This window comes from Vigna umbellata, chromosome 6 (genome assembly GCF_029865625.1).
Source record: "Vigna umbellata cultivar VRB3 chromosome 6, Vumbellata_1.0, whole genome shotgun sequence".
In the NCBI taxonomy this organism is placed as follows: domain Eukaryota; kingdom Viridiplantae; phylum Streptophyta; class Magnoliopsida; order Fabales; family Fabaceae; genus Vigna; species Vigna umbellata.
The window spans coordinates 36489139-36514517 of record NC_142170.1 but is presented as its reverse complement, the minus strand read 5'-3'; the positions used below and the strand labels follow the sequence as shown (position 1 = coordinate 36514517).

General features: G+C 32.4%; 3 protein-coding genes across 3 annotated transcripts; all 3 read right to left on the bottom strand.

Moving 5' to 3' along the window:
* Positions 1-463: 463 nt before the first annotated feature.
* Positions 464-5113, bottom strand: LOC124848469 (alpha-L-arabinofuranosidase 1-like). Its single transcript, XM_047326150.2, has 17 exons — positions 4937-5113; positions 4253-4307; positions 3929-4125; positions 3614-3729; positions 3115-3265; positions 2866-2935; positions 2604-2749; positions 2471-2516; positions 2318-2370; positions 2082-2226; positions 1835-1953; positions 1634-1705; positions 1443-1546; positions 1296-1352; positions 1003-1201; positions 722-862; positions 464-559 (listed from the first exon to the last, which is right to left on the bottom strand). Exons 1-17 carry the CDS (start codon positions 5111-5113, stop codon positions 464-466), a joined length of 1944 nt encoding a protein of 647 aa, XP_047182106.2.
* A 4943-nt stretch (positions 5114-10056) lies between these two features.
* On the bottom strand, positions 10057-10968 carry LOC148197387 (uncharacterized). Its single transcript, XM_088093676.1, has 2 exons — positions 10653-10968; positions 10057-10517 (listed from the first exon to the last, which is right to left on the bottom strand). The coding sequence occupies exons 1-2, from the start codon at positions 10966-10968 to the stop codon at positions 10057-10059; spliced, it is 777 nt and encodes a 258-aa protein (XP_087949802.1).
* Positions 10969-13640: 2672 nt separating this feature from the next.
* Positions 13641-18034, bottom strand: LOC124848470 (alpha-L-arabinofuranosidase 1-like). The gene is made up of 17 exons (XM_088092831.1): positions 17858-18034; positions 17414-17468; positions 17089-17285; positions 16772-16887; positions 16347-16497; positions 16117-16186; positions 15855-16000; positions 15722-15767; positions 15569-15621; positions 15333-15477; positions 15087-15205; positions 14888-14959; positions 14695-14798; positions 14539-14595; positions 14244-14442; positions 13964-14104; positions 13641-13809 (listed from the first exon to the last, which is right to left on the bottom strand). The coding sequence occupies exons 1-17, from the start codon at positions 18032-18034 to the stop codon at positions 13714-13716; spliced, it is 1944 nt and encodes a 647-aa protein (XP_087948957.1). The 3' UTR covers positions 13641-13713.
* Positions 18035-25379: the final 7345 nt, after the last annotated feature.

Sequence of the window (25379 nt, the reverse complement as noted above, 5' to 3'; positions counted from 1 at the left end):
AATGTTAAGGACAATTATGTTAAACTTAAGTATGATCATTACCAGTTGGGTCGTAATTAGACCAATGTTAATTCAAAGCCTATTCCGAAGTCTATCAAAACAAATTTGAGGTATTATGATATGTTAGTTTCATTTAATACATATTTATTGCTAGTATTATCGAATCCTTATTGATTTTAACATCGAAGTGTCATTTGTAGGTAACTTGCCAATTCAATCGAATAGTAACAAGTACGAAAAAAAAGAGAAACTTTGACCTGGATTTGGAGTTAGAAAAACACGTCAAGAAAAGGAGTTGTCCTAGATCTCACAAACCGAAACAGGAATAAAATTAGACATCTTTAAAATTTAAACGAAAGGAATAGGCCATGTATTACAATTTATTGATAATATAAAAAGGGCACAAAGCTCCTTTGGAAGGGACTTAATGTTTTACATTACTGTCCCTGTGTTGAATTGTCTTCTAATAACTTAAATCCAATGATGTCACTGAATAGGGTGAGAGAATTGCTTCTATCTTGCTTCCAACATTCTCTTCCGAACTTCTTAGTGGCACCACCTGCATTTAAAATGAATAGAACATAAAGTATAAATCACACGACTTTTTTTACATGTTTGGCCAACTTTACAAGTTTTTTCATTAACAAATGTCAGTAATTAATGTTAGTTTTTGTATTCAACACACTTTTCAGGACAGAAGTACCAATAAACCAAATGGTACCTTCGTAGGCTGTGCGAATGAATTCTCATCCATTAAATTGGTTGATGTAAGCACTGTCGTTATACAACCAAATCGTTGTGTCTCTGGGAACCCATCTATGCCTATGTCGATTGTCTCTGTGGCTGTTCCGAAGTTAACTACCTGTGCAAAATCAAAATCAACAACTCAAACATAGATTTGTTGATCAAAGGTAAAAAAGAAACAACTAGAGCTAGTCTAATTAAAGACATGCTTTTATGTTGTTTGAGGTTGTAGCACATTAGCAACACTCAGAATCTTACCTTTATTCTTATGTAATTTTTGTTATCTGTAGAATTTTTCCAAGTAATTGCAGATGCAATTAATTGATTAGATGAATTTGTGTTGAGTGTTGAGGGAAGAAATGTTGCTCCACTAGACTCAACAAAAAGCTTTTGCACCCAATAGCTGGGTGTTCCATACAGCTGATAAGAGTCGAACACAATTGCATCGGGAATCCATCTGAAAAATAACACAATTTGATCAACCTCATCTTATAAAATCTTCAGTGTTCATTCTGGGTACATAAAATATGTGATAAATGGTAGAAAATTACTTCCTGTCGTTTATATTTGAGAAAAGTGGTGCATAAGCAACCATGTCCACAATATCACTGCGTCAGGAAAAAAAATGTTAGAAATGGTTAATGTAAAAAAAGATCTTCAAAAAACATAAATTACATTAAAAGAGAAAAGAACTAAACCTATTCTTTTCAAGGCCAATAAGAAATGCAGCTTCAGCTACTGCAGCTAGAAGACTTCCATTTCCAGCATCTTCTCGCCATACAGCATACTCACTCACAAAAGCCTATACAATCATACACATTGACTATTCACGTATCACACTATGCATAAATGAACAATCTATAAAAAGTGAATTGGATAGAGTTCATACCTTTGGACCAGATCGTGACGTGCGATCGAACTGAGTAGACTTAGAAAATAAGTCTTTGGAGTTTGTGTAAGTCTAACAAAAATAAAACATTAAGAAGGATAAGTTGACAAATGAGGAAAAGACAAATTAAGCATGCTCGCCAAATATAAAAAGCAACAAACAAAAGTTCAAGAATTAATATATATCAGAACGCATTATTACATGAAAATCAAACAAATCAGCTTGATGGTTTAATAGTGCGCCAGAAGCATCACAATTTGAGATTATTTTAATATCTGGGTAGGCAGATCTTATAGCATCATGAATTATAAGGTAATTTCCTGCAAAAAGAAAAAAGGTATAAAAAATTTTAGTCGTTAAATCAATAAATTTAGAATCGTGAAAACATAACATACATACGAAGGTTTCAAACATAAATGTGCTGAAAGAATGATAAAAGTGCGTCTACCTTGATAATTAGAAAAGTCACAATCTTCATTTCCAATGGCAACATATCTCAAATCAAATGGTTTAGGATGTCCCAATCCAGCTCTAACAGAACCCCACTTTGATCCAGGAGAGCCTCTAGCGAACTCGATGCCGTCAAGGGCATCCTTTTAATACAGAGATTTCAAAACAAAAAGTAAATTGCATATAGACTTTCATGAATACCAAAAGGAAACGAGTGTCAGAAGAAAATTATACTTGCACGTAAGGTGCTAAATCTGATGGATTAATTTGTTCATGACGGCTGAAACCTAAATCAAACACACAATTAGTTAGAAAAGAAAGATAGAATCAAAATATATATGTTGTTGAGGATGAATTTGAGCTAAGGCAAGAAGAACATCAATATACCAGCGTTGAACACCCATATGGGCAATGCACCAAGGTCCTCTGCTAGCTGCTCAAGAAATATTAAATCATTATATTTATTCAACTAAAGTAGGGCTAATTTAATCATAGTTGTAAGAGAATAATATATACTCACTTGAAGATATTCAAAATAACCAATTCCATCATCACTCCAATAGTTCCAGATATCATTGTAGTGACCAGGTCTCTCTTCCCATGGTCCAATTGTATCTTTCCACTGATATCTGTTTTGCAGATGATCACCTTCAACATAGGTGCCACCTATTTAATGCAATGGACAAGGATAAATAGATTTAATTAGATTTCAGAATTTTTAAGCGAGTCTTACATATTGCTACCCCAATATACCTAATTACATAGAATTTGAACATATATACCAGGAAATCTCATAAACTTTGGTTTTAAATCTGCCACCATTTGAAAAAGATCCTTTCGGAAGCCATGACCCTGCTTAAAGAGAAGATATTGATGATGTGAAGAACAAGAACAAAACAAAATAGATTACATTATCAACAAAGGGTCATTAAGGGATGTGCCAAGTGTGATTACTGTATCATTATTGATCCAATTATTTTCTTAAAATTTAATAGCTGCATCTGTTGATTTAATGTGTTTGTTTTACTAACCATGTAAGTGTCCAATGGCATGACTGAGATTTGGTCAAACAGGTAAGTCCCTTCCTTGGTTGTGGTTATTTGAAGACTTGAAAAGTGATTGGTAGCGTTTGCTTCTACCAGTGTCTCCACCCTTCTCCATTTTCCATCTTCAGAAATTTGCCTGAACCATAACAACAAATATTTTTAAGTTGACGTTTATTCGATCAAACTACACGTATGTTTATCCGATAGTAATCCGAGATAATAAAGTAAATCTAATAAATAATAAATTTTATATATAAAATTATCTAATATTAATTCGATAATGATTGTATAGTCGATAATTCTAATAAATAATAAATTTTATTCAAATAAATTTTGGATAAATGTAATACTATATTTAAAAAGAACTTTAAATTTAATTTAATCTTTTATAAGATAAAATTTGAATTATTTTATATATTTGATATTATTTTTTTTGGAGTTAATGTAGGTCTCGAAAGACAATTATGAAAAAATATGAACTTACGTAATATTTGATAACATCTCTATGACATCAACACCAGACAATGAAAGTAGAATATTAAAGTCTCCTTCTGATTTGATATGATACACCACCTTGTATCTTTCCCCTTGCTCAATATTCTGATAATGAAAGTAGCAGTTTTAGAACGTGAAAAGTTAATAGACTATTAACATTTTCTCAATTTCTTATGAAAATAAAAGCATAACATTATGTGAGTTTGTAAATATATATCATTTTTATTTTTGTTATATAGAGAAAAATAGAAAAAAAAATGATATGTTGATGTGTGAATATGAAGTATATATTAATTTTACTTACCATGCCCCAATAACCAGGGTTGGAAATACCAACGCCACCACTTGGACAAGGATTGTGATCATTACAATACACGTTCATTTGTAACGCAGCTTTATTACGCTCAAAGCATGAGCTATGATTAATTGATACAGAAATTAATGATTCATTTCCTATAGTTGACCAATGATAAATATCGTTCGGGCCTCCAGCTTCAAACCCTATAATTAAATTCATAATATTAGTAGAAAAAATTAAAAATCAGTTAAAGTATATTGAAATCTAATTGACTTCAATCTATGGAATGAAAAAACAAGACGAAGAAAAACATAGAATTAAGGAAATAACCTCTATTGCGAACAAGTTCTGCCCACAGTCCTCCAGCACAAGCATGATTAATCTCCTGCAAAAATAATTTCAAAGAAATTGGTTACTTTTAGGAAATTGAAATGAAATTGGTTTTTCTTGTATATAAATGAATATGCATTAAATTTTTTATAACTTTTTTATTTAATAAAAATTTCTTGATAGTTAAAAATTCTATTTAAAACTAAAAATTGTATATGTTTATATATAATTGATAAACATAATAATTAAATTATGCAGAATTTAATGTGCTTATGCATTTATATAAGTAGTTATATAAATAAAAATCAAATAGAGGTAGTAGACATAATTCACAAAATAAACATAGGGGTGCGTAATGTAATCATTCCATCTTTTCACTGAAATATGAATATGTGTGTGTGTATATATATATATATATATATATATATATATATATATGTATATATATATATGTATATATATATATGTATATATATATATATGTATATATATATATATGTATATATATATATATGTATATATATATATATGTATATATATATATATATATGTATATATATATATATATGTATATATATATATATATATGTATATATATATATATATATATGTATATATATATATATATATGTATATATATATATATATATGTATATATATATATATATATATATTTAAAAGTACCTCAACGAATACTCCAAGGAAAGTGTCAGGAATTGCTTTACGGGAAACATTGGTGGCATCATGCACAATTAGGTTTGAGTTTGCATCAACACAGCAATGCTCAAAACTAAGAAAATAAATGGCGAATAAGAAATAGAAGAGGACATGTAATGACGCTTTTGAAGAACAAAACGCCATTTCTGTGATGATATATTCTTGGCTAACTAATATACCATATTTATAAGCAAGCAAAATCTATGGAAGGAAAAATAAATCGTCGTGTTTATCTATTATGAGAAAGGAAAAACTTTAAATCCTTTAAACACTTTAGTAGGAACATTAATATTTTAACATTTTAATAAAATATATATTTATCAGCTACAAATCTCTTGTTATTATTATTAAATTTTATTGAATCCTTCTTATTGTTGATAATAGTGTCGTCAAAATGGGTTAAAACCCGTGAGCCAACCCAGTTCATCATGGGCTTGAGTCGGGTTGGGTTGAAAAAAAATTTAAAAAGTTTGATGTGAGTCAATTTTGACTCGGCTTACTAAGAATCCAGCTCACATGGGTTGAACCCGTGGTGGGTCGGACTGGCTCACCAACCCACCTATTTTTTTTAATTAAATCAAATTAATTAAATTAATTATTCAAATTCTATTTTTTTTATTGAAATCAAATTAATTAAATTAATTATTCAAAACGCACAACCTTTACTTAGCAATAAAGCCTTTCTCGTTGCTGTTTTTCCAAAAGTTCCCCTCTGGAAATAAAACCGTAAGATTACAGATTGGATAATATTATAGATGGAGATAAAGAAGAAGATGTTTCAAGAAAGCATAATAATGTGGATTTATCCATTCATGACTCCAATTTAATAGATGGATAATATTATAGATTTGATAATTCAGGATTTGTTTTATTTGTTTTTAGCCCTATGTACAAGCATGACAGTTTTATCTTGTGCTATATATTTTTGTTAACGGTTATATATGTAGTTTCTTGGTCAAACGGTTGTGTATGTCTTATTAAACTAAATTGGCAAAATTTTATACTTAATAGCTTAGAATATATATAACAATATATTTCTTTTGTTTAATTTTCTTTTATATCAATTGGTCCAATTATTATTGTTTCAATTTCGTCGATCAAAGTATAAGAATCTCAGAAAAAAAGATGAAAAAAAAGTTAATTAAGTGAGTCAATGAACTAACCCGTTTAACCCACCCGTGGTGGATTGAATCGGATTCGATTTTTTTTGACTCTCTAACAAATGAGTCGGATTGAGTTGGCTCACTAGATTACTAACCCGTGGTGGGTCGAGTCAAGACGGACAGCGAGTTACCCGTTTTGACGTTCATAGTATCATATCAAACTAATAACTTTATTGCACCAGTACTACTAAGTCTAATTACGTGTCATTACGAAAATTTTTAATTCCAATATAAAAAGGTTTATTTATATGATAATCTAGAAACACTCAGTTCGAAATTTTAAATGGATAACTACGAGAGAATGAATAATCTGAAATATAAAAAATGCCTTATATTGATATATAAAATAAAGAAAGAAATATGTATAAAGATTTTCTTATTATATCAAGGATAAGGAATTAATGTATGAGAGCTGGTTACAGATTTATGCACTAGTTGAAACATTCCTTTTAACACATCTTCTAGAAACTTATAAAATCATAACTAAAACCTACTCACTTATGTATGAATCCTACAACTTTCATTATTTTGGCTAAATTTTAATAAATAATATTGTACATATCCGATAAAAAACTCTGTTAAGTTAGGCTCAAGAATGTCTATTTTATTAATCTAAAATGATGGAAATGTTTTGAGATATATTTGTTGGTAATATTTGGGTTAAATATATTTTTCGTCCATTAAGTATCACATGATTTTGATTTTAGTCTCTACTCGAAACTTTGATGGTTTTCAGTCCTCATAGTTTTGAAACTCTTACTATTAGTCCTTAAAATTGGACGGCGTTAACTTTTAGTAGATGTGGCAAACGACAAGGCCACGTTTTATGTCAGCTACCCTCTTCACTCTCTGCCACGTTGGTTGTTTAAGTTTTGAAATGAGATTAAGTATGTTAAGTGCGCATTTGGTTGAAGCGCACTTCGTCATCTCTTATAAATGAGATTTTAAGAAGTTGGGTTCTTCTTCGTGAATGCAGTTGGGGCAAAGAAAGCTGAGGAGGTAGATCTGAAGGTTGGAGTTCGTCTTCTTGAGGAGGTAAGTTGATACATTTTGTTTTGTTGTTCTTCGTGTGAATATAAGGATTGGGGATATAGGGTTTGGGTGGGCACGAAAGCTGATGAAGGGATTTCTTTGTTGTAGTGAAATGAAAGGTGAGAGTGGAGGAAATGGTTGGACGCGAAGGTCAATTGGTTCGGGAAAGTCACAAAGTTGTGATCATCTTCACGGTTACCATCTAAATTGTGTGTTGTGGTGAAACATTGTTGCTTTTGAAGGCAACTATTGTGAAGAACAAAGGAAGACTGTTTTATAGATGTAGAAATTGGGCAGTAAGTGATTAAATCTTTCAGTTCATGTGCTGAATTTTGTATCAATCGTGTGTTATTTTGATTGCAGAGTAATTCAAGTTGTAATTACTTTGAATGACATGATGAAGGAGTTTCTAAAATTGAAGGAAGCTTTGAAAGAAAACATGAAGAACTTGGAATGTGTTTGGAAAATGAAAAACTTGTACTGGATTTAAGGAAGAAGAACGACAAGCTGAAAAGGAAATTAGAACAAGAGAAGAAAGTTGGAAAAATGATATTGTTGTTTGTTTTGTCATGGGCGTTAACAATTTTCTTTTGTATTATGTTTTTGTTGAAGATGAATTGTAATTAAGAATTATGGTTGAATAAAATGAGGTACTTGAGTTTGTCTCCAAATTCTGCTGACTAAATTCTCCAAATTATTTACTTGTGTTGCCACTTGATGAATTTTTTTCCCTTTAACATTCCACTGTTAATGGACTTTTGTTCTATGTTAATAAAGAAAACATTAGGCAACATAGACACCGAACGATATTAGTATAGACACCGAACGGTCTATACTTCCATACTTCCCTTTGGCTACCGCTCGACATCTACTTCCCTCCTCCTTCCAACTGCCGTTCGGTACTTCCCTCCTTCATTCTGGCTACCGATCAGCCTTTGCTTCCATCCTTCCTTCCAGTTACCGTTCGGTAGTTCCCTCCTTCCTTCCAACTACCATTCAACAATCCTATAGCTTTCTAAAAATAATTATTTTACCCAAATAGCACTAGCAATGAATAGAAGAACATGTTCTTAACTCCTTAAAATTAATTATAAACAGCTACTCATGGTTCACCCACTTCCATCTCCCGGAACTGCCTCCACTCAGAGATGCCACTTGAGTTTACCTGCTAAAATTGACGAAGCAGAGTATCCTGCTTGACTAAGCAGCCAAACATTTGTAAGTAAAAGCCTGACCAAACATTTGTAAATCTGAACTTGGAATAATATGAAGTGGTCTCATACTATTAAATATTGTAAGTTAAGTGGTCCCTTACCACTGACAAAAAATATTGTAATAGCAGTACTAAAGTAAGTTAAGTGGTCCCTTACAGTTACATATGATGGTAGATGTTAAAAGCAACCACTGTACCCACTACTGCTGTTCCCTAACTGGGTGACTGTGACTTACAAAATACATTAAAATTAATGTTTGGCTACAATAAATCTTCAATTGGTACTAGCTTGGGACCCTAGATGTTGTGCAGCCAGTAGTCGTGAGGATGTTCTTCTTCCACCTTGGTGACTTCTTGCAGGTCCTACTCCACTGTCACTTGATCCAGGTTGTGATGTTGTTTGAGGTCGTTCTACTTGAGAAGTCCCCCTTCTTGATGTTCCTCCACCTTGTGACGTTGATGGAGCTGGTTGTGCTTGTGAACCCCCTGCAGTGGAAGTTGCCCTTGTGTTGCCAGATTCTCCTGCACTTGAATTGCCCCTTGTGTTCTGTAAATGGAAGTAAGTGACATTGTAATTACATAGTGTAAATAATTATGAATGTGTAAATAAGTGAAGTTGTAAAAGAGTGATTTTGTATCTTTTCCTTTCCCCTTTTACATGTTCTTACATTATGACCAAATTCATTGCAGCTGCTACACTTCATAACAAGATTCTTCTTTGACAATTTTGTATGACTCACATATTCATCAGCCTCCCTTCTTCTTAGTTTTTTAGGCCTCCCAGGGGTGTTTTATAAATTGGAGGCAGTAGCGCACCAGATTCAAAAGTAGACCACAGTTGTTGTCCATTGATTGGAACAATTTCAGGGCCATAACAAGTTTCATAAGTCTCTTTCTTGTAATAAGGATGTACATAGTCTTCAGGGTTTTCTACTTTGTAATTTATGGCAGCCATAGCGTGTCTGCAAGGTATTCCTACCAAATCCCAAAAGTAACAACTACATGAATGATTACTTAGGTCAACTACAAACTTGTCCATTGTAAACCCGTGAGTGACTTCAAATTTTGCAGCCCCTGCCCAAGTTGGAATTCAATTTCCACTCTTCTCTACTTCCCTATCAAGCCTTTTTCGTGGTTTAGGCATCACAACTCCTATATATGTCTTTGCGTTTTCACTAAGTGTTGCAAACCTACTCATAATGTAAGTTCTAATCCATTCCATCATAGTTATGATAGGTTTGTCTCTAGCTATTAAAATTGTACTATTAAATGAGTCAGACAAATTATTTATCAAGACATCGCATCTAGGATAACTACTGAATGCATGTTTACACCAACACTTGGTTGGAATAACTAGCAACCAATTGTAAGCATCAATGTTAACATTCTTCAACTCACCCATTTTCTTTTCCCAGTCCCGTTGAAATGTGGCCTTCGCAACCCCCATCATAAGATTTCTAATAAGCACTCCTCCACCAAATTTCTTCTTGTAATTGTTATACAAGTGCCTTAAGCACAATCTATGTTCCACTCCATGCAAGATGTCATAAAAAAACTGTCATTAGTCCCTGCGAAACCCAAAAGGTCTTGGTCAATAGTAAATAATGTCACTACTACGAAATAAAAATAGGAAAACATTAAAATGAAAATACCTTTTGTTGATCAGAAATGAAAACCCATCATTGACAATCAATGCCACCAATATCATCCAAAAGTAGTATCAAAAACCATCTCCAGCTTTCTTTGCATTCATTTCCAACCACAGCAAAAGCTAGTGGGAAATATTGGTCATTGCGGTCTCTGCCCACTGCCACCAACAACTGACCACCATATGTTGTCTTCAGATCATCTACCCCTATGAAGGGCCTGCAACTTCCTAAGAAGCCTTGCTTACAACCCTCTAAACACATATAAAATGACCCAAATCTTGGTGGCAAACTTGGTTGGGGTTGATTCACTTTAATTTTAAAGGTTCCAGACTTCACTCTTACCAATTCACCTACATAATCATATAGACAACCATATTGTTGTTCTCCATCACCAACCAAAGAATCCAAAGCAATTTGTTTGGCCTTTGCAGCTTTCCAAGCAATTATTCCAACACTGAATGACTTCTTAATGTCATCAATGATTTGGTTGACTGTCATGTTAGCCACATTTACAAACCTGTCTACTAATACTCGTGCAATTCAGTTTACATTTGCACTTTTGTTTCCAAAAACCCTTCCACAACAGTGTCGTCCAACCAAGGTTTTGACCCTAAATGTTTGCTTGCCTCCTACCTTGCTAGCCATAATAAGAAATCCACATTTGTTTTTACAAACTGCCCCTACTCTGTTCAAGTCGTTCTTCACAAACTTAACCTCTTTTCCATTTAATACACTATGCTCCATTAGTGCATTTTTAAATTCCTTCAATGAACAAAACTCCATCCCCAATTCGAATTTGAAGTTCTTGTTCATATCATCTTGTCTATACTTTTTAAAGTTGCCCTTTTTCAACCTCACATCCTCATCACTATCTACATTTGAATCCAATTCATCACTATTGTATTCTTCATTGATGTCATGATCTCCAACTTCTTCATTCATTATAAATGAACCTTCCTAACATTGCCTCTTCTAGTCACACGTTTCTTCTACGAACTTGGTTCACCCTATCCTTCTCAACACCAAACCCATCATCATCATTAGTCATTATGTTTTCTTCACTGTCATCCAGACATTCTTCAGCTGAAGCTTCTACTTCCCCCTCAACCACATTCCCTCATTCCTCTTCTTCACGAAGATAATCATGTTCATCACCACCATCACACTCTTCTTCTTCCTCACCCATTTCAACCTCTTCACGTTCATAATCACCATCACACTCTTCCCTTTCCTCACCCATTTCAACCTCTTCATGTTCCTCACCATCATTACACTCTTCCTCACCCATTTCAACCTCTCCGGCCACATTAACACCCTATTGCTCAACACATTCACCCTCTTCTACAGCACCATCACCCTCTTCTAGACCCATTCCACCCTCTTCTACAATCTCAGCCACTTCTTCCTCATGTAAATTAACCTCTTCGTCACCCACTTTGGAAACCACTTCCTCCATGTCTATGTTTCCTTTATCTGCCACTTCACCACAACTAAGAAAGTGAACTTCCACTGCCTCACTAGGAACATGTTGAACATAGATTTCTACCTCTTCCTTATTCTCCTCTACATAGTTAGCCAAATACAGTTCTTCCCTGTCATCACTCAATAATCTCACATTATTCATCAGCCTTTGTTTCGACCCTTTCCACCATAGTTTGAAGTCTGCATCATACTTAAATTCTTTAACTATTCCAACTGCTTCAAAATATGACCAACGATCCGGATCAAGTCCTTTGATCACGTGTATCTCTCCTCCAACATACTGTAGCCCCTTATTAGTAACAAACTTCCCCATGTGATGCAAACAAATGTCGAAAACCATTTCTAGACCTACATTCAGACATCAACACTTTATGCCCAAATTGGAACAACAACCATAACCGAAAAAGAAAAACAATAGCTTAGCTTACCTTTACGCTTGTCTTTCACACCCATCTTTTCTTTCACGAGCACCACAAAGACCACCACAAGGACCACCACAAGGACCACCGCAAGGACCACCTTGATAGAATGCTTCGAGTGGAAGGTTTAGAGGACAATGCTTGGAGTACAACCCTTCGAGTAAAACAACTTTTTCCCAATTGAAAAAAAAACTTTGCCTAATTAAGAACCCTAATTGTTAATCTGATTTCAATCAACAACACATGTCAATCACTTAATCTCATTTAACTTAAACAACCAACGTGGCAGATAGTGAAGAGGGTAGCTGGCATAAAACGTGGCCTCGTCGTTTGCCACATCTACTAAAAGTTAACGCCGTCTAATTTTAAGGACTAATAGTAAGAGTTTCAAAACTATGAGGACTAAAAACCATCAAAGTTTCGAGTATGGACTAAAACCAAAATCGTGTGATACTTAAGGGATGAAAAACATATTTAACCCTAAATATTTATATATTAAGTATATATGTGACAAAATGTTAATAGTTTAATTACATCATGATATTCCTTAATAATATATGTTAACAAAATATTTTGTATATTAGGTCAGATATCACATTATTATTATTATTCTAATTATTTTATATTTTTGTACTTTTGGACAAGTTGTCGAGCTCATATATGTTTTCAACCAGACTTTTTTTCTTGTAGTTGGACTCTCATGTAAACCTGTTGTGTTTCTTGCTCGAACCGAACTCTTGTATGTTTGGATGAGTTATCCTACTTCTAATTGGACTCCTAGGTTGAGCTGGTTGGTTTTTCTATTTTAGTTAGACTCATAACTTGAGTTGTTTCTTCTAATTTAAGCTTAAGGACCAATTTGTTTAGCTCTAGGACTGACCTACCAGGTTCCTAAACCAAGATGTCAAATTCTCCTAAAGACTAATCAAGTTGTTGGGTTCTAGTCACAACTAGATTTTCAAGCTCTTTCTCCTAGACTAAGCTATCTCATTGCTTGAAGTCAGGTTTCCAGGTTCTCGTCATAGCTAGGTTGTCGAGTTATTATTCGATTGAGTTGTTGAGCTCTTCTTTTAGATCAGTTACCAAACTCCCTAACTAGGTCTGTTGCCAAGCTTTAATTACAAAAAACACACAGAATATCGATGGACAAAATCTGTCGATAACAACCAAAATTCGTTGATAATTGATTATTTTTGATAGTTTATCGATGGTCAAATATCTATCGATAATTTTGCTGTTTGTAACCATTATCAATGGATACCGACGAATATACCCGTCGATAATTATCGAAGAATGACTGCAATCAGTAATTACCGACAATCCATATCCGTTGATATATGGTTGATAAGTGACAAGTAGAGTTCAATGCAAAATCGTTGGATATGATTTATTGCTTAACTTGCTATCTTGTGGTAATTAATGTAACTGGAAATTTCTATTGATAGGTAATTATTTTAACTGTTTCTTGACATGTATTACAAAGTTCCAGTAATAATAGCATATATCTATCTTGCTAGCTTGTTCAATGTGTATGTTATTGTTATTGTTATAGATTCACGATTAACTTAATTCAGATAATTGACTTTAATAACTAATATTTTTCTTATTAAAAATATCCGAGACCAGATTAAAAAAGGAGGAAAGAGAATAAAATGAAACATCTTAAAAATTTAAACGAAAGGAATAGGCTGTATATTACAATTTATTGATGATATAAAAAGGGCACAAAATCTCCTTTGGAACCGACTTAATGTTTTACATTACTGTTCTTGTGTTGAATTGTCTTCTAATAAATTAAATCGAATGATGTAACTGAATAGGGTGAGAGAATTGCTTCTATCTTGCTTCCAACATTCCCTTCCGAACTTGTTAGTGGCACCACCTGCATTTAAAATGAAAAGAACATCAATTATAAATCACACGACTTTTTTCAGATGTTTGGCCAACATTACAAATATTTTCATGTCAGTAATTAATGTTAGTTTTTGTATTCAACACACGTTTTCGGAAAGAAGTACCAATAAATCAAGTGGTACCTTCGTAGGCTGTGCGAAGGAATTCTCATCCATTACATGGGTTGATGTAAGCACTGTCATTATACAATCAAATCGTTGTGTCTGTGGGAATCCATGTAGGCCTATGTCGAGTCTCTCTATGGCTGTTCCGAAGTTAACTACCTGTGCAACTCAAAATCAACAACTCAAACATAGATTTGTTGATCAAAGGTAAAAAAGAAACAAATAGAGCTAGTCTAATTAAAGACATGCTTTTGTGTTGTTTGAGGTTCTAGCACATTAGCAACACTCAGAATCTTACCTTTATTCTTATGTAATTTTTGTTATCTGTAGAATTTTTCCAACTAATTGTAGATGCAATTAGTTGATTAGATGAATTTGTGTTGAGTGTTGAGGGAAGAAATGTTGCTCCACTAGACTCAACAAAAAGCTTTTGCACCCAATAGCTGGGTGTTCCATACAGCTGATAAGAGTCGAACACAATTGCATCGGGAACCCATCTGAAAAATCACACACAATTTGATCAACCTCATCTTATACAATCTTTAGTGTTCATTCTGGGTACATAAAAAATGTGATAAATGGTAGAAAATTACTTCCTGTCGTTTATATTTGAGAAAAGTGGTGCATAAGAAACCATGTCTACAATATCACTGCATCAGGAAAAAATACTGTTAGAAATGGTTAATGTAAAAAAAAAAAAAAAGAACTTCATAAAACATACATTACATTAAAAGAAAAAAGAATTAAACCTGTTCTTTTCAAGGCCAATAAGAAATGCAGCTTCAGCCACTGCAGCTAGAACACTTCCATTTCCAGCATCTTTTCTCCATACAGCATACTCACTCACAAAAGCCTATACACACATTGATTATTCACGTATAAAACTATGTATAAATGAACAATTATAATAAGTGAATTGGATAGAGTTCATTAAAATCAAACCTTTGGACCAGATCGTGACGTGTTATCGAACTTAGTAGACATGGAAAATATGTCATTGGAGGTTGTGTAAGTCTAACAAAAAAAAAACATCAAGAAGGATAAGTTGACAAATGAAAAAAAGACAAATTAAGCATGCTTGCCAAATATAAAGCAACAAATGAAAGTTCAAGAATTAATATATATCAGAACGTATTATTACATGAAAATCAAACAAATCAGCTGGATGGTTTAATGGTGTGCCAGAAGCATCGCAATTTGAGATTATTTTAATATCTGGGTAGGCAGATCTTATAGCCTCATATATCTTAATGTAATTTTCTGCAAAAAAGAAAAATTGTATAAAACAATTTAGTGGTTAAATAAATAAATTTAGAATCGTGAAAACATGGCATATATACGAAGGTTTAAGACATATATGTGGTGAAAGAATGATAAAAGTGTCTACCTTGATAATTAGAAAAGTCACAATCTTCATTTCCAATGGCAACATATCTCAAATCAAATGGTTTAGGATGTCCCAATCCAGCTCTAACAGAACCCCACTTTGATTCAGGAGAGCCTCTTGCGAACTCGATGCCGTCAAGGGCATCCTTTTAATATAGAGATTTCAAAACAAAGAGTAAATTGTATATAGAGTTTCATGAATACCAAAAGGAAATGAGTATCAGAAGAAAATTATACTTGTACGTAAGGTGCTAGATCTGATATATTAATTTGTTCATTACGGCTAAACCCTAAATCATACACAGGATTAGTTAGAAAAGAAAGATAGAATCAAAATATATATGTTGTTGAGGATGAATTTGAGCTAAGGCAAGAAGAACATCAATATACCAGCGTTGAACACCCATACGGGCAATGCACCAAGGTCCTCTGCTAGCTGTTCAAGAAATATTAAATCATTATGTTTATTCAACTAAATTAGGGCAAATTTAATCATAGTTGCAACAAAATAATATATACTAACTTGGAGATATTCAAAATAACCAATTGCATCATCACTCCAATAGTTCCAGATATCATTGTAGTGACCAGGTCTCTCTTCCCATGGTCCAATTGTGTATTTCCACTGATATCTGTTTTGTATATGATAACCTTCAACATAGGTGCCACCTAATTAATGCAATTGACAAGGATAAATTAAGTTAATTAGATTATAGAATTTTGAAGTGAGTGTTATATAGTTCTACCTCACTATATCTAATTACAGAGAATTTGAACATATATACCAGGAAATCTCATAAACTTTGGTTTCAAATCTGCCACCATTTGAAAAAGATCCTTTCGGAAGCCATGACCCTGCTTAAAGAGAAGATATTGAATTGATGTGAAGAACAAGAACATAACAAAATAGATTACATTATCAACAAAAGGTCATTAAGGAATGTGCCAAGTGTGATTACTCTATCATTATTGATCCAAACATTTTCTTAAAATTTAATGTGTTTGTTTTACTAACCATGTAAGTGTCCAATGGCATGACTGAGACTTGGTCAAACAAGTAGGTCCCTTCCTTGGTTGTTGTTATTTGAAGACTTGAATAGTGATTGGTAGCGTTTGCTTCCACCACTGTTTCCACCCTTCTCCATTTTCCATCTTTAGAAACTTGCCTGAACCAATTAATGACATAATAATCTTAAATAATAAATATTTAGTGTAAAACTATCTAATAGCAATTCCATTTTGACAGTTCGTATTGCAGAATAATAAATTTTATTAAAATAAATTTCTAATAATTGTGATATTATATTAAAAAAGAAAATTTTAACTTAATTCAGATTATTTATAAAATAAAATTTGAATAATCTTATATATTATAAATTTATCTTATTTATTTTTAGTTGTTAAATTACATTTGACAATCATGTGAAAATATCAACTTACGTGATCGTTGAGAATATCTCTGTAAGATTGACACCTGCCAATGAAAGTTGAATATTAAGGTCTCCTTCTGTTTTGATATGATACACCACCTTGTACCTTTTCCCTTGCTCGATATTCTGATGATGAAAGGAGCAGTTTTAGAACGTGAAAAGTTAATAGACTATTAACATTTTCTCAATTTCTTATGAAAATTAAAAGCAAAAACATTATGTGAGTTTGTAAATATATATAATTTTTATTTTTGTTATATAGAGAAAAATAGAAAAAGAAAATGATATGTTGATTTGTTAATATGAGTATATATTAATTTTGCTTACCATGCCCCAATAACCAGGGTTGGAAATACCAACGCCACCACATGGACAAGGGTTGTGATCATTACAATACACGTTCATTTGTAACGCAGCTTTATTACGCTCAAAGCACGAGCTATAATTAATTGATACAGAAACTAATGATTCATTTCCTATAGTTGACCAGGGATAAATATTTTTCGGGCCTCCAGCTTCAAACCCTATAATTAAATTCATAATATTAGTTGAAAAATTCAAAAATCAGTTCAAATATATTGAAATGTAATTGACTTCAATCTATGGAATGAGAAAAACAAGACGAAGACAAACATAGAATTAAGGAAATAACCTCTATTGCGAACAAGTTCTGCCCACAGTCCTCCAGCACAAGCATGATTAATCTCCTGCAAAATAATTTCAAAGACATTGGTTACTTTTAGGAAATTGAAATGAAATTGGTTTGTTCTTGTATATATATGAATATGCATTAAATTTTTTATAACTAGTTTTTATTTAATAAAAATTTATTGATGGTTAAACATTCAATTTAAAAATAAAATTGTATATGCTTATATATAATTTAATAAACATAATAATTAAATCATGCAGTGTAATTATATAAATAAAAATCAAATAGAGGTAGTCGACATAATTCACAAAATAAACATGGGGGTACATAATGTAATCATGACAATCTTTTCACTAAAATATGAATATATATATATATATATATATATATATATATATGTATGTATGTATGTATATATGTATGTATGTATATGTGTATAAGTACCTCAAGGAATACTCCAAGGAAAGTGTCAGGAATTTTTGTTGGTGAAACATTAGTAGCATCATGCACAATTAGGGTTGAGTTTGCATCAACACAGCAATGCTCAAAACTAAGAAAATAAATGGCGAATAAAAAATAGGAGAGGACATGTAATGACGCTTTTGAAGAACAAAACGCCATTCTTAACAAGATTCAGATGACAAATATTCTGTGATGATATATTATTGTCTAACAAATAGACCATATATATAAGCAACAAAATCTATAACAGGAAAAATAAATTGTCCTTTTTATCTATTATGAGGGAAAGGAAAATTTAAATCCTTCTAAATTCGAGCACGTTGTAAAAGCTAAAACGTATTCATTATTAAATAGAAAAGTGCTTTAAATTTATTTAAAGGGAAAACTTTAAATATATTAATGCTTAATGCTACAAAAGTTGATAAGATAATGTTTTGATTAAAGTATTTATGTATCTAAGATTTATTCTTTTAACTAATTAGTAAAATCATCATGAAAAATAGTATTAATTTAAAGTAGTATGGTTTCTTTTTTTTTTTGTCAAAATGAAAGCATTTCATCGAAGTGGTTAATGACAAAAGGATAACATTCATTCTCCGGATAAGTTTTCTATATGTAAGATAGTTTTTCTAATTTTAGTCTCAATAAAATCTTTTATTTTGCTCCTTAAAATATTACATTTTTATTTTGATCTTAATGAAATGTGTTGACTTTTGTTTTGATGCTTTAAATTACGTTTTCTTTGTTTTTAACCCTTGAAATCGTTACTTTTATTTTCTAAATGTTATTTTAAAATGAATAAATAATACGTGTTGTGGTAGTTAAATCTGGTTCATCCAACGTTTGGAGATTGGCTGCTGGGAGGTTCCCACTTCAACGTCATTTTCACCGTTGGTTTCTTCCATTGTTTGTAAAGCCAGCGTCTAATATTTTCTTCAAGGCTTAATTGGTTACTATCTTTAAGTGGTTTTTTTAGTTTAATACTTGATTTTAAAAGTGCATAGATTAAGTTTTAAATTCGTAAAAATTTTATAAATGAAGTCTTATTTGTTAGGTTGACAATAACGTTAACTCCGTGTTAACGTGATGAATAAATCCGTACTTTTTTCTCCTCTCTCATATGTTGTGTTTATTTTTTTTCTCTCTCTTCCATATTAAAGGTTTCTAATTTTATTTTTTTTTCCTTTTTCTAATTGTCAAATTCACTAATTTTTTTTATCATATTAACTTTCATGTTCTTCAATTTTCCAAGTACGAGGGAATCTGATTACTTATTTATAATCAATAATAAATTAGCCAAACTTTCTACCATGCTCCCTTATTTATTTTCTCACCAGTACATTTTCATTTTTTTTCCCTGTACGTCAACTTCTTAATTGATAAATTATAAAGTCACTCAAAAAAAGGAAAAAGAAATTTAATTTTTTCATAAGTTTAATTGATAAATTCACGCGTACACTTACATAATTTAATTAAATTTTAATCTTTTTATAAATTTTAAGGAAATTTATACTACTTCAATTAATTTATAACTTACAACCTATTTAAATTGTTTCTATTACTATTCTTATCTTCAAATACACTTTTTTTTATCATTTTTAATTTTGTTTTAATTATCATTGTTTATTAGACTAAATTAAGAATTAAATAGAAGTATTAAAAAAACAATACGAATACCATTATTTAAAAAACCTAAATTAATAATTATGTTTTGAGGTCGGCAGAGTGGATTTTGAACAATTTATATTTAAAATTTATATTTATTATTAAGTTTGATATGATAAAGATAATATTTAATATATTTGTATGTAAAAAAGGATTCCTCTCTTTATTTTAAAAAATTAATATTTTTATTTTATCATAACTGTTATTAATTAAAATTTAAACAAGAGTAAAACGACGAATATAGATTTCATATTTAATTAAAATATATCAAGAGAATATAATCAATAAAGTAAACAATAAAATAAAGTCAAAACGAGACAGAATGAAGTATTAACAAACATGATAAAAAAATACAATAAAAATAAAATTATAACTTATAATATAAAAGCCAATATGTTTCTTTTTTATTAAGTACAAATAATATAACTTTTAAATAACATCATCTAAATTGTTACACTATTACAAAACTTATTAAACACAAATATTGAATTTTATCAATAAAAATAAAAATATTAAATTTTTTTCTATTTTTATTAAATGAATAAAAATTTAAAATTTATTAAATCCTTAATGTGTTTATTAACCTTCACAATATATATATATATATATATATATATATATATATATATATATATATATATATATATATATATATATATATATATATATATATATATATATTATAATTGATATACTTGTATTATATTTAAAGTTGTATTATATTTAAAATAAGAAGATATTATAAAAATTTATTTGATATAATATAATAAATTCATTTAATAAATTATTATAGAATGACTTTAAATTTTTTATTTTATTTTATTTTTTTTGCATGAAGTTGAATGTTACATGAAGTTGAGTGTTACATTTAAAAATGAAGACATTAGGTCCCTATGTTATGAAAAGTGTATGAATAAGGTCCTATCCATTAAGTTGACAGCAACGTCGTTAAGTCCATGCTGATGTGGCCGTACTTTTTCTCTTCTCTCTTATGTTGTCCAACTTTTTTTCTCTCTTGTTCAGCTTTTTCTTTGATGATTTGTTTAACTTGTTCTTTCTTTGTGGACCTTATTCATGTACTTTTCATACATAGGGACCCAATGTCTTCATTTTTAAAATCGAGTACTAAACAGAAATTCACCTCTTAACATGACGATCAAGTAAGCATTTAAGCCAAATTAATAATAAATATAAATTTTAACTCTGCAAAGCTTGACCTCAAAACATAACTATTAATTTAAAAGTTTTTTAAATAATTATTAATTTATTAAGCAATGAGATGCAGTAGTAGTGGGAAAATTTAAGAACATGAAAGTTAATATAATAAAAAGAATTAGTGGATTTGACAGTTAGAAAAAAGAAAAAAATAAAATTGAAAACCCTTAATACGGAAGGGAAAGAAAAAACTAGACACATTAGAGGAGAGAGGAGTAAAAGTACTGATTCATTCGCCACGTCAATATGAAGTTAATGTCGTTGCTGCCAGCTTAACGGAAATGACTTTATTCATACAATTTTTACAACTTTGGAACCCAATCTATGGACTTTTAAACCTGGGTACTAAATTTAAAAAAATCACTCAACATAAGGACTAAGTAAACAATTAAGTCTTTATTCAAAGAATGGTTGACTGTTAATTTGTCATCGTATGAGGAGCCCACCTAGAGGGACGATCGGGGTTATGTTGATGATGGGTTGTCATCATCTGTTTACTCTTCAATTTTAGGATCAATCAAGTGGTTCGTCAAACTCGGTCGACGGAGTGGATACCAGTGCACCAACACCCACTATCTATGTCGAAGCAAATGTCGCGTTGGAAATTGACACCTCAAATGAAGGAGAGATAGTTGCATGATCCCTCCTGGACAATGCGGATTATGATTGGGAATCTCATGAGGTGGGGGAATCGTTACCTGTTTTTGGATGGAAAATCAATTACAAGGGTGGACCTATAGGTGTTGTTTCGTTAAGACTCCTGAGGATGGTCAAAGCTTTAACCTCATCTCCTGCACAGGAAATGAATTAGTATATAATGGGAAGGAAGATAGTCCTAAGGATTTCTTCTATATGTATTGTTACATTTTCAAAGAATTTTTCATTTGTCTCCCATTCGACAACGTCCAGATGTGTGTTCTTCATGAGCTTAATGTGGCGCCTACTCAACTTCACCCTAATAGTTAAGCTTTCATGGAAGCCTTCATTTTTTTGTATGCGACGCTTCGCGTCACTTGCACCCTTGCCATTTTCTTGCATTTTTTCTACACTCGTCTGAATGCGAGGAGAAGGTAGGTGTCCCTCATCTCTAAAAAAAGGAAGTGATTGTTCACTCTATATGTCACTTCCTCTAAAAGATTTAAGAATAAATACTTCAAAGTTGGAGTGAAAGATGTCGCTAGGTCCAAAGTTTGTGACGAGGTTAGTCGGCCAAAATTTCTGTTGTATTGGATTGAGAGTCTAAAGAAAATAATGACGTGGTTTAGGACGACAGTGACACCGACCAAGGTTGAAGCCATGGAGATAATCAACGAGTTACCTCATCATCTCTCTCGTTAGATTCTCATCAATAGCCTTGACTTTGTTAACCTCTGTACTAAGGTGTTTGGTAAGTGTTTTCGATTGAATTTGTCCGAGAGTCGGTCGTCCTTCTTTGCTCTACTCTTTTTTTATTGTCCAATGCTCTCCGAAAACGTAATCCACTCCGATGGGTGGTTGACCTGCAGAAGACACTCCGACGCTCAAGTCAGATATGTTTCATAAAGAAGTCTATATTTTATTACGATAGAAAAGGATATATGTACCTGGATACCAATTGTATATTTATAGGACTTGTGACAGCCAAGTCCATTGATTAACCATTAGTGTAGTATATTTTTGGGCAATATAACATGCAAATCACTCATAAATAGCGTATATTCGCATTTAATATGGCCATTAAATGTATTAATTGGTCATTAATGATATTTACCTTTCCTGATTAGTTTGTCTAACAATCAGTCGGTTGCCAGGTATAGTACATTAAGCCCCCCAAGCCCCAAGCAGCTGTTTGCAGGTGCGAAGGGGTTTAAATACGCCGGACGAATTTAAAGTGGCGGGAAAGAGTGATTACCCTTTTGAATCCCTGGGCGGTGTGTTGTGGTTTGAGACCAAATGGCTGAATACTTGTGACCGCTCGGTTTAGGGCCAGCAGTTCTCGGAGAGCGTACCCTGAGTTTAGTGGACGAGAGTGAGAGTTCACGAACACTCTTCACCGCATTTTCCTCTCGGTCTTTGACTTCAGCTTTGATAAGAGAGATTTACCTCTCGGGTAAGAGGAATTTACCGCTTGATCTTTAATTGCAACGAGAGGAGTTTACCTCTCGGCCTAGTGGGATTTACCGTTCGGTCTTTGTCTTCAATCTTGACGAGGAATTTACCTCTCGGCCAAGAAGGATTTACCTCTTGGTCTTTAATTTCAACGAGAGGATTTTACCTCTCGGCCGAGTGGGATTTACTGCTCGGTCTTTGTCTTCAATCTTGACGAGAGGGATTTACCTCTCAGCCAAGATGGATTTACCTCTTAGTCTTTAATTTCAACGAGAGGAATTTACCTCTCGGCCGAGTGGGATTTACCGCTCGGTCTTTGTCTTCAATCTTAACGAGAGGGATTTACCTTTCGGCCAAGAGGGATTTACCTCTTGGTCTTTAATTTCAACGAGAGGAGTTTACATCTCGGCCGAGTGGGATTTACCGCTCGGTCTTTGTCTTCAATCTCTATGAGAGGGGTTTACCTCTCGGCCAAGAGGGATTTTACCTCTTGGTTGAGAGGAGTTTACCTGTCGGTCGAGTGGGATTTATCGTTTGGTCTTTGTCTTCAAACTCTTCCTGAGAGACGATCGTTCACGATGACGATTTGGACTGCGACTATAGCTCCTAGGGACGGTGGCTTTCCTTCGGTTATCTTAATTGTCCCGTTGATGGACCAATCACATGGCTATGAAGGTTAGGGATCAGTTGATGAAAGATAACTGTATACACCATTTCTTTTAGCGGCTGCAACTAAGAATAAATGGTGGACAAAAACATTGACATTAGCTATGTCACAAATTTAAGATTCATGTCCCAAATTTAATGATATGTAAATATCAATTTTTAGAGAAGTCCATGTGCTCATCTGCTTTTTAGTTTACCGCCCGGCAAAGTCACGACCTGAAAGTTCCTAACAAGGTTGAACGTAAGACTTGAACCTTCCTGACAAGGTTGGACGTAGGGCTGAATGTTCCTGAAATTTCTCAAAACAAAAGACATGCCTTTAGAAATTATTATGAAATTTTGTACTCTTGTTGCAAAACCTGGTATTGATCCGAAGTAGCAATGTCGAGGCCGAGTCCATGTCTACACGTCTGGTTCCTCGTGGTTTCATGGGGATGTCGCTCGGCCCCACGGAGGGCGCCAAAATGTTTCGATTGAATTTGTCCGAGGGTTGGTCGTCCTTCTTTGCTCTGCTCTATTTTGATTGTCCAATGCTCTCCGAAAACGTAATCCACTTTGATGGGTGGTTGACCTGCAGAAGACACTTCGACGCTCAAGTGAGATATGTTTCATAAAGAGGTCTATGTTTTATTAGGATAGAAAAAGGATATCTGTACCTGGATACCAATTGTATCGATTGTATATTTATAGGACTTGTGGTAGCCAAGTCCATTGATTAACCATTAGTGCAGTATATTTTTGCGCAATATAACCTGTCAATCACTCATAAATAGTGTATATTCGCATTTAATATGGCCATTAAACGTATTAATTGGTCATTAATGATATTTACCTTTCCTGATTAGTTTGTCTGACAGCCAGTCGGTTACCCGGTATAGTACAGTAAAATATCTCTTTTACCCGTGTTTGCTGACCGATTATTGTTAAGATGGCTAAATTTTTTGTTTTCTTTTAGATTTAATGGTGTCCCTCAATCAAAAAAGGGTATTTTCATGAAGATTGATACCCAAAGAGGTGCTGGTGAGGTGGGAACTCACAAAGCTTCGCATACTAAAGCTACTTAAAGTCGAGCGGTCATTGCTGCTAAGGACGTTCAAACAACCACTACAGAATATCCTCCAATCGAGAAGCCTGAAGTGTGCCCTCCTCCCCGACGGTTTGAAGCAGTTACTCTAAGTTTTGCGTATTATTCAAATTTTATTTTCATTATTTTACTTTCTACGCCCCCTAACTTAATTTATGTACCATTTAATGAAGGTAAAATGATCTTTTTGTCCCATCGGCCAAAAATACAATTAAAATATAAGTTTCTCCCATAATCTTTTTCTTAGCCATTAAACCCATATCCATTCCATCCTAAACAACATTCTTACTAATCAAATCAACACATCATATTGGTAATATCACACACACAATCAACATAACAACTATAATTTTAAGAAACATATAAGCATTATACACCAATTACCAAACAAATATATTCAAGTCTCAAAACTACTTTATTCCTTATTTACTGCATTTTCTATTCCTTATTTATACATTTTTCACAGGGTCTTACACAAAATGTGTACAACAATCAACTTCAGAATTAAATATTTTTTTATATTTTTTAAAAAGATTTGACTTTCTAGATTAAAGATATAAAAGTATAATGTACACTTATAGGGATTTTCGTGCTTTTCGTACTTCAGTTGATAATTATTTAAATTTAAGAACCACATATATCGTCTTTAGTTTTTCTTTTGAACTAAATTACTGCTTATGAATGTAAATTTTATCCAAGAATAAAATTCAAACATATATGAGTGAGATGAAATATCGAATTTGAGTTCCAGAATATAAAATATAAATAAAATTACTCGAAAGAATA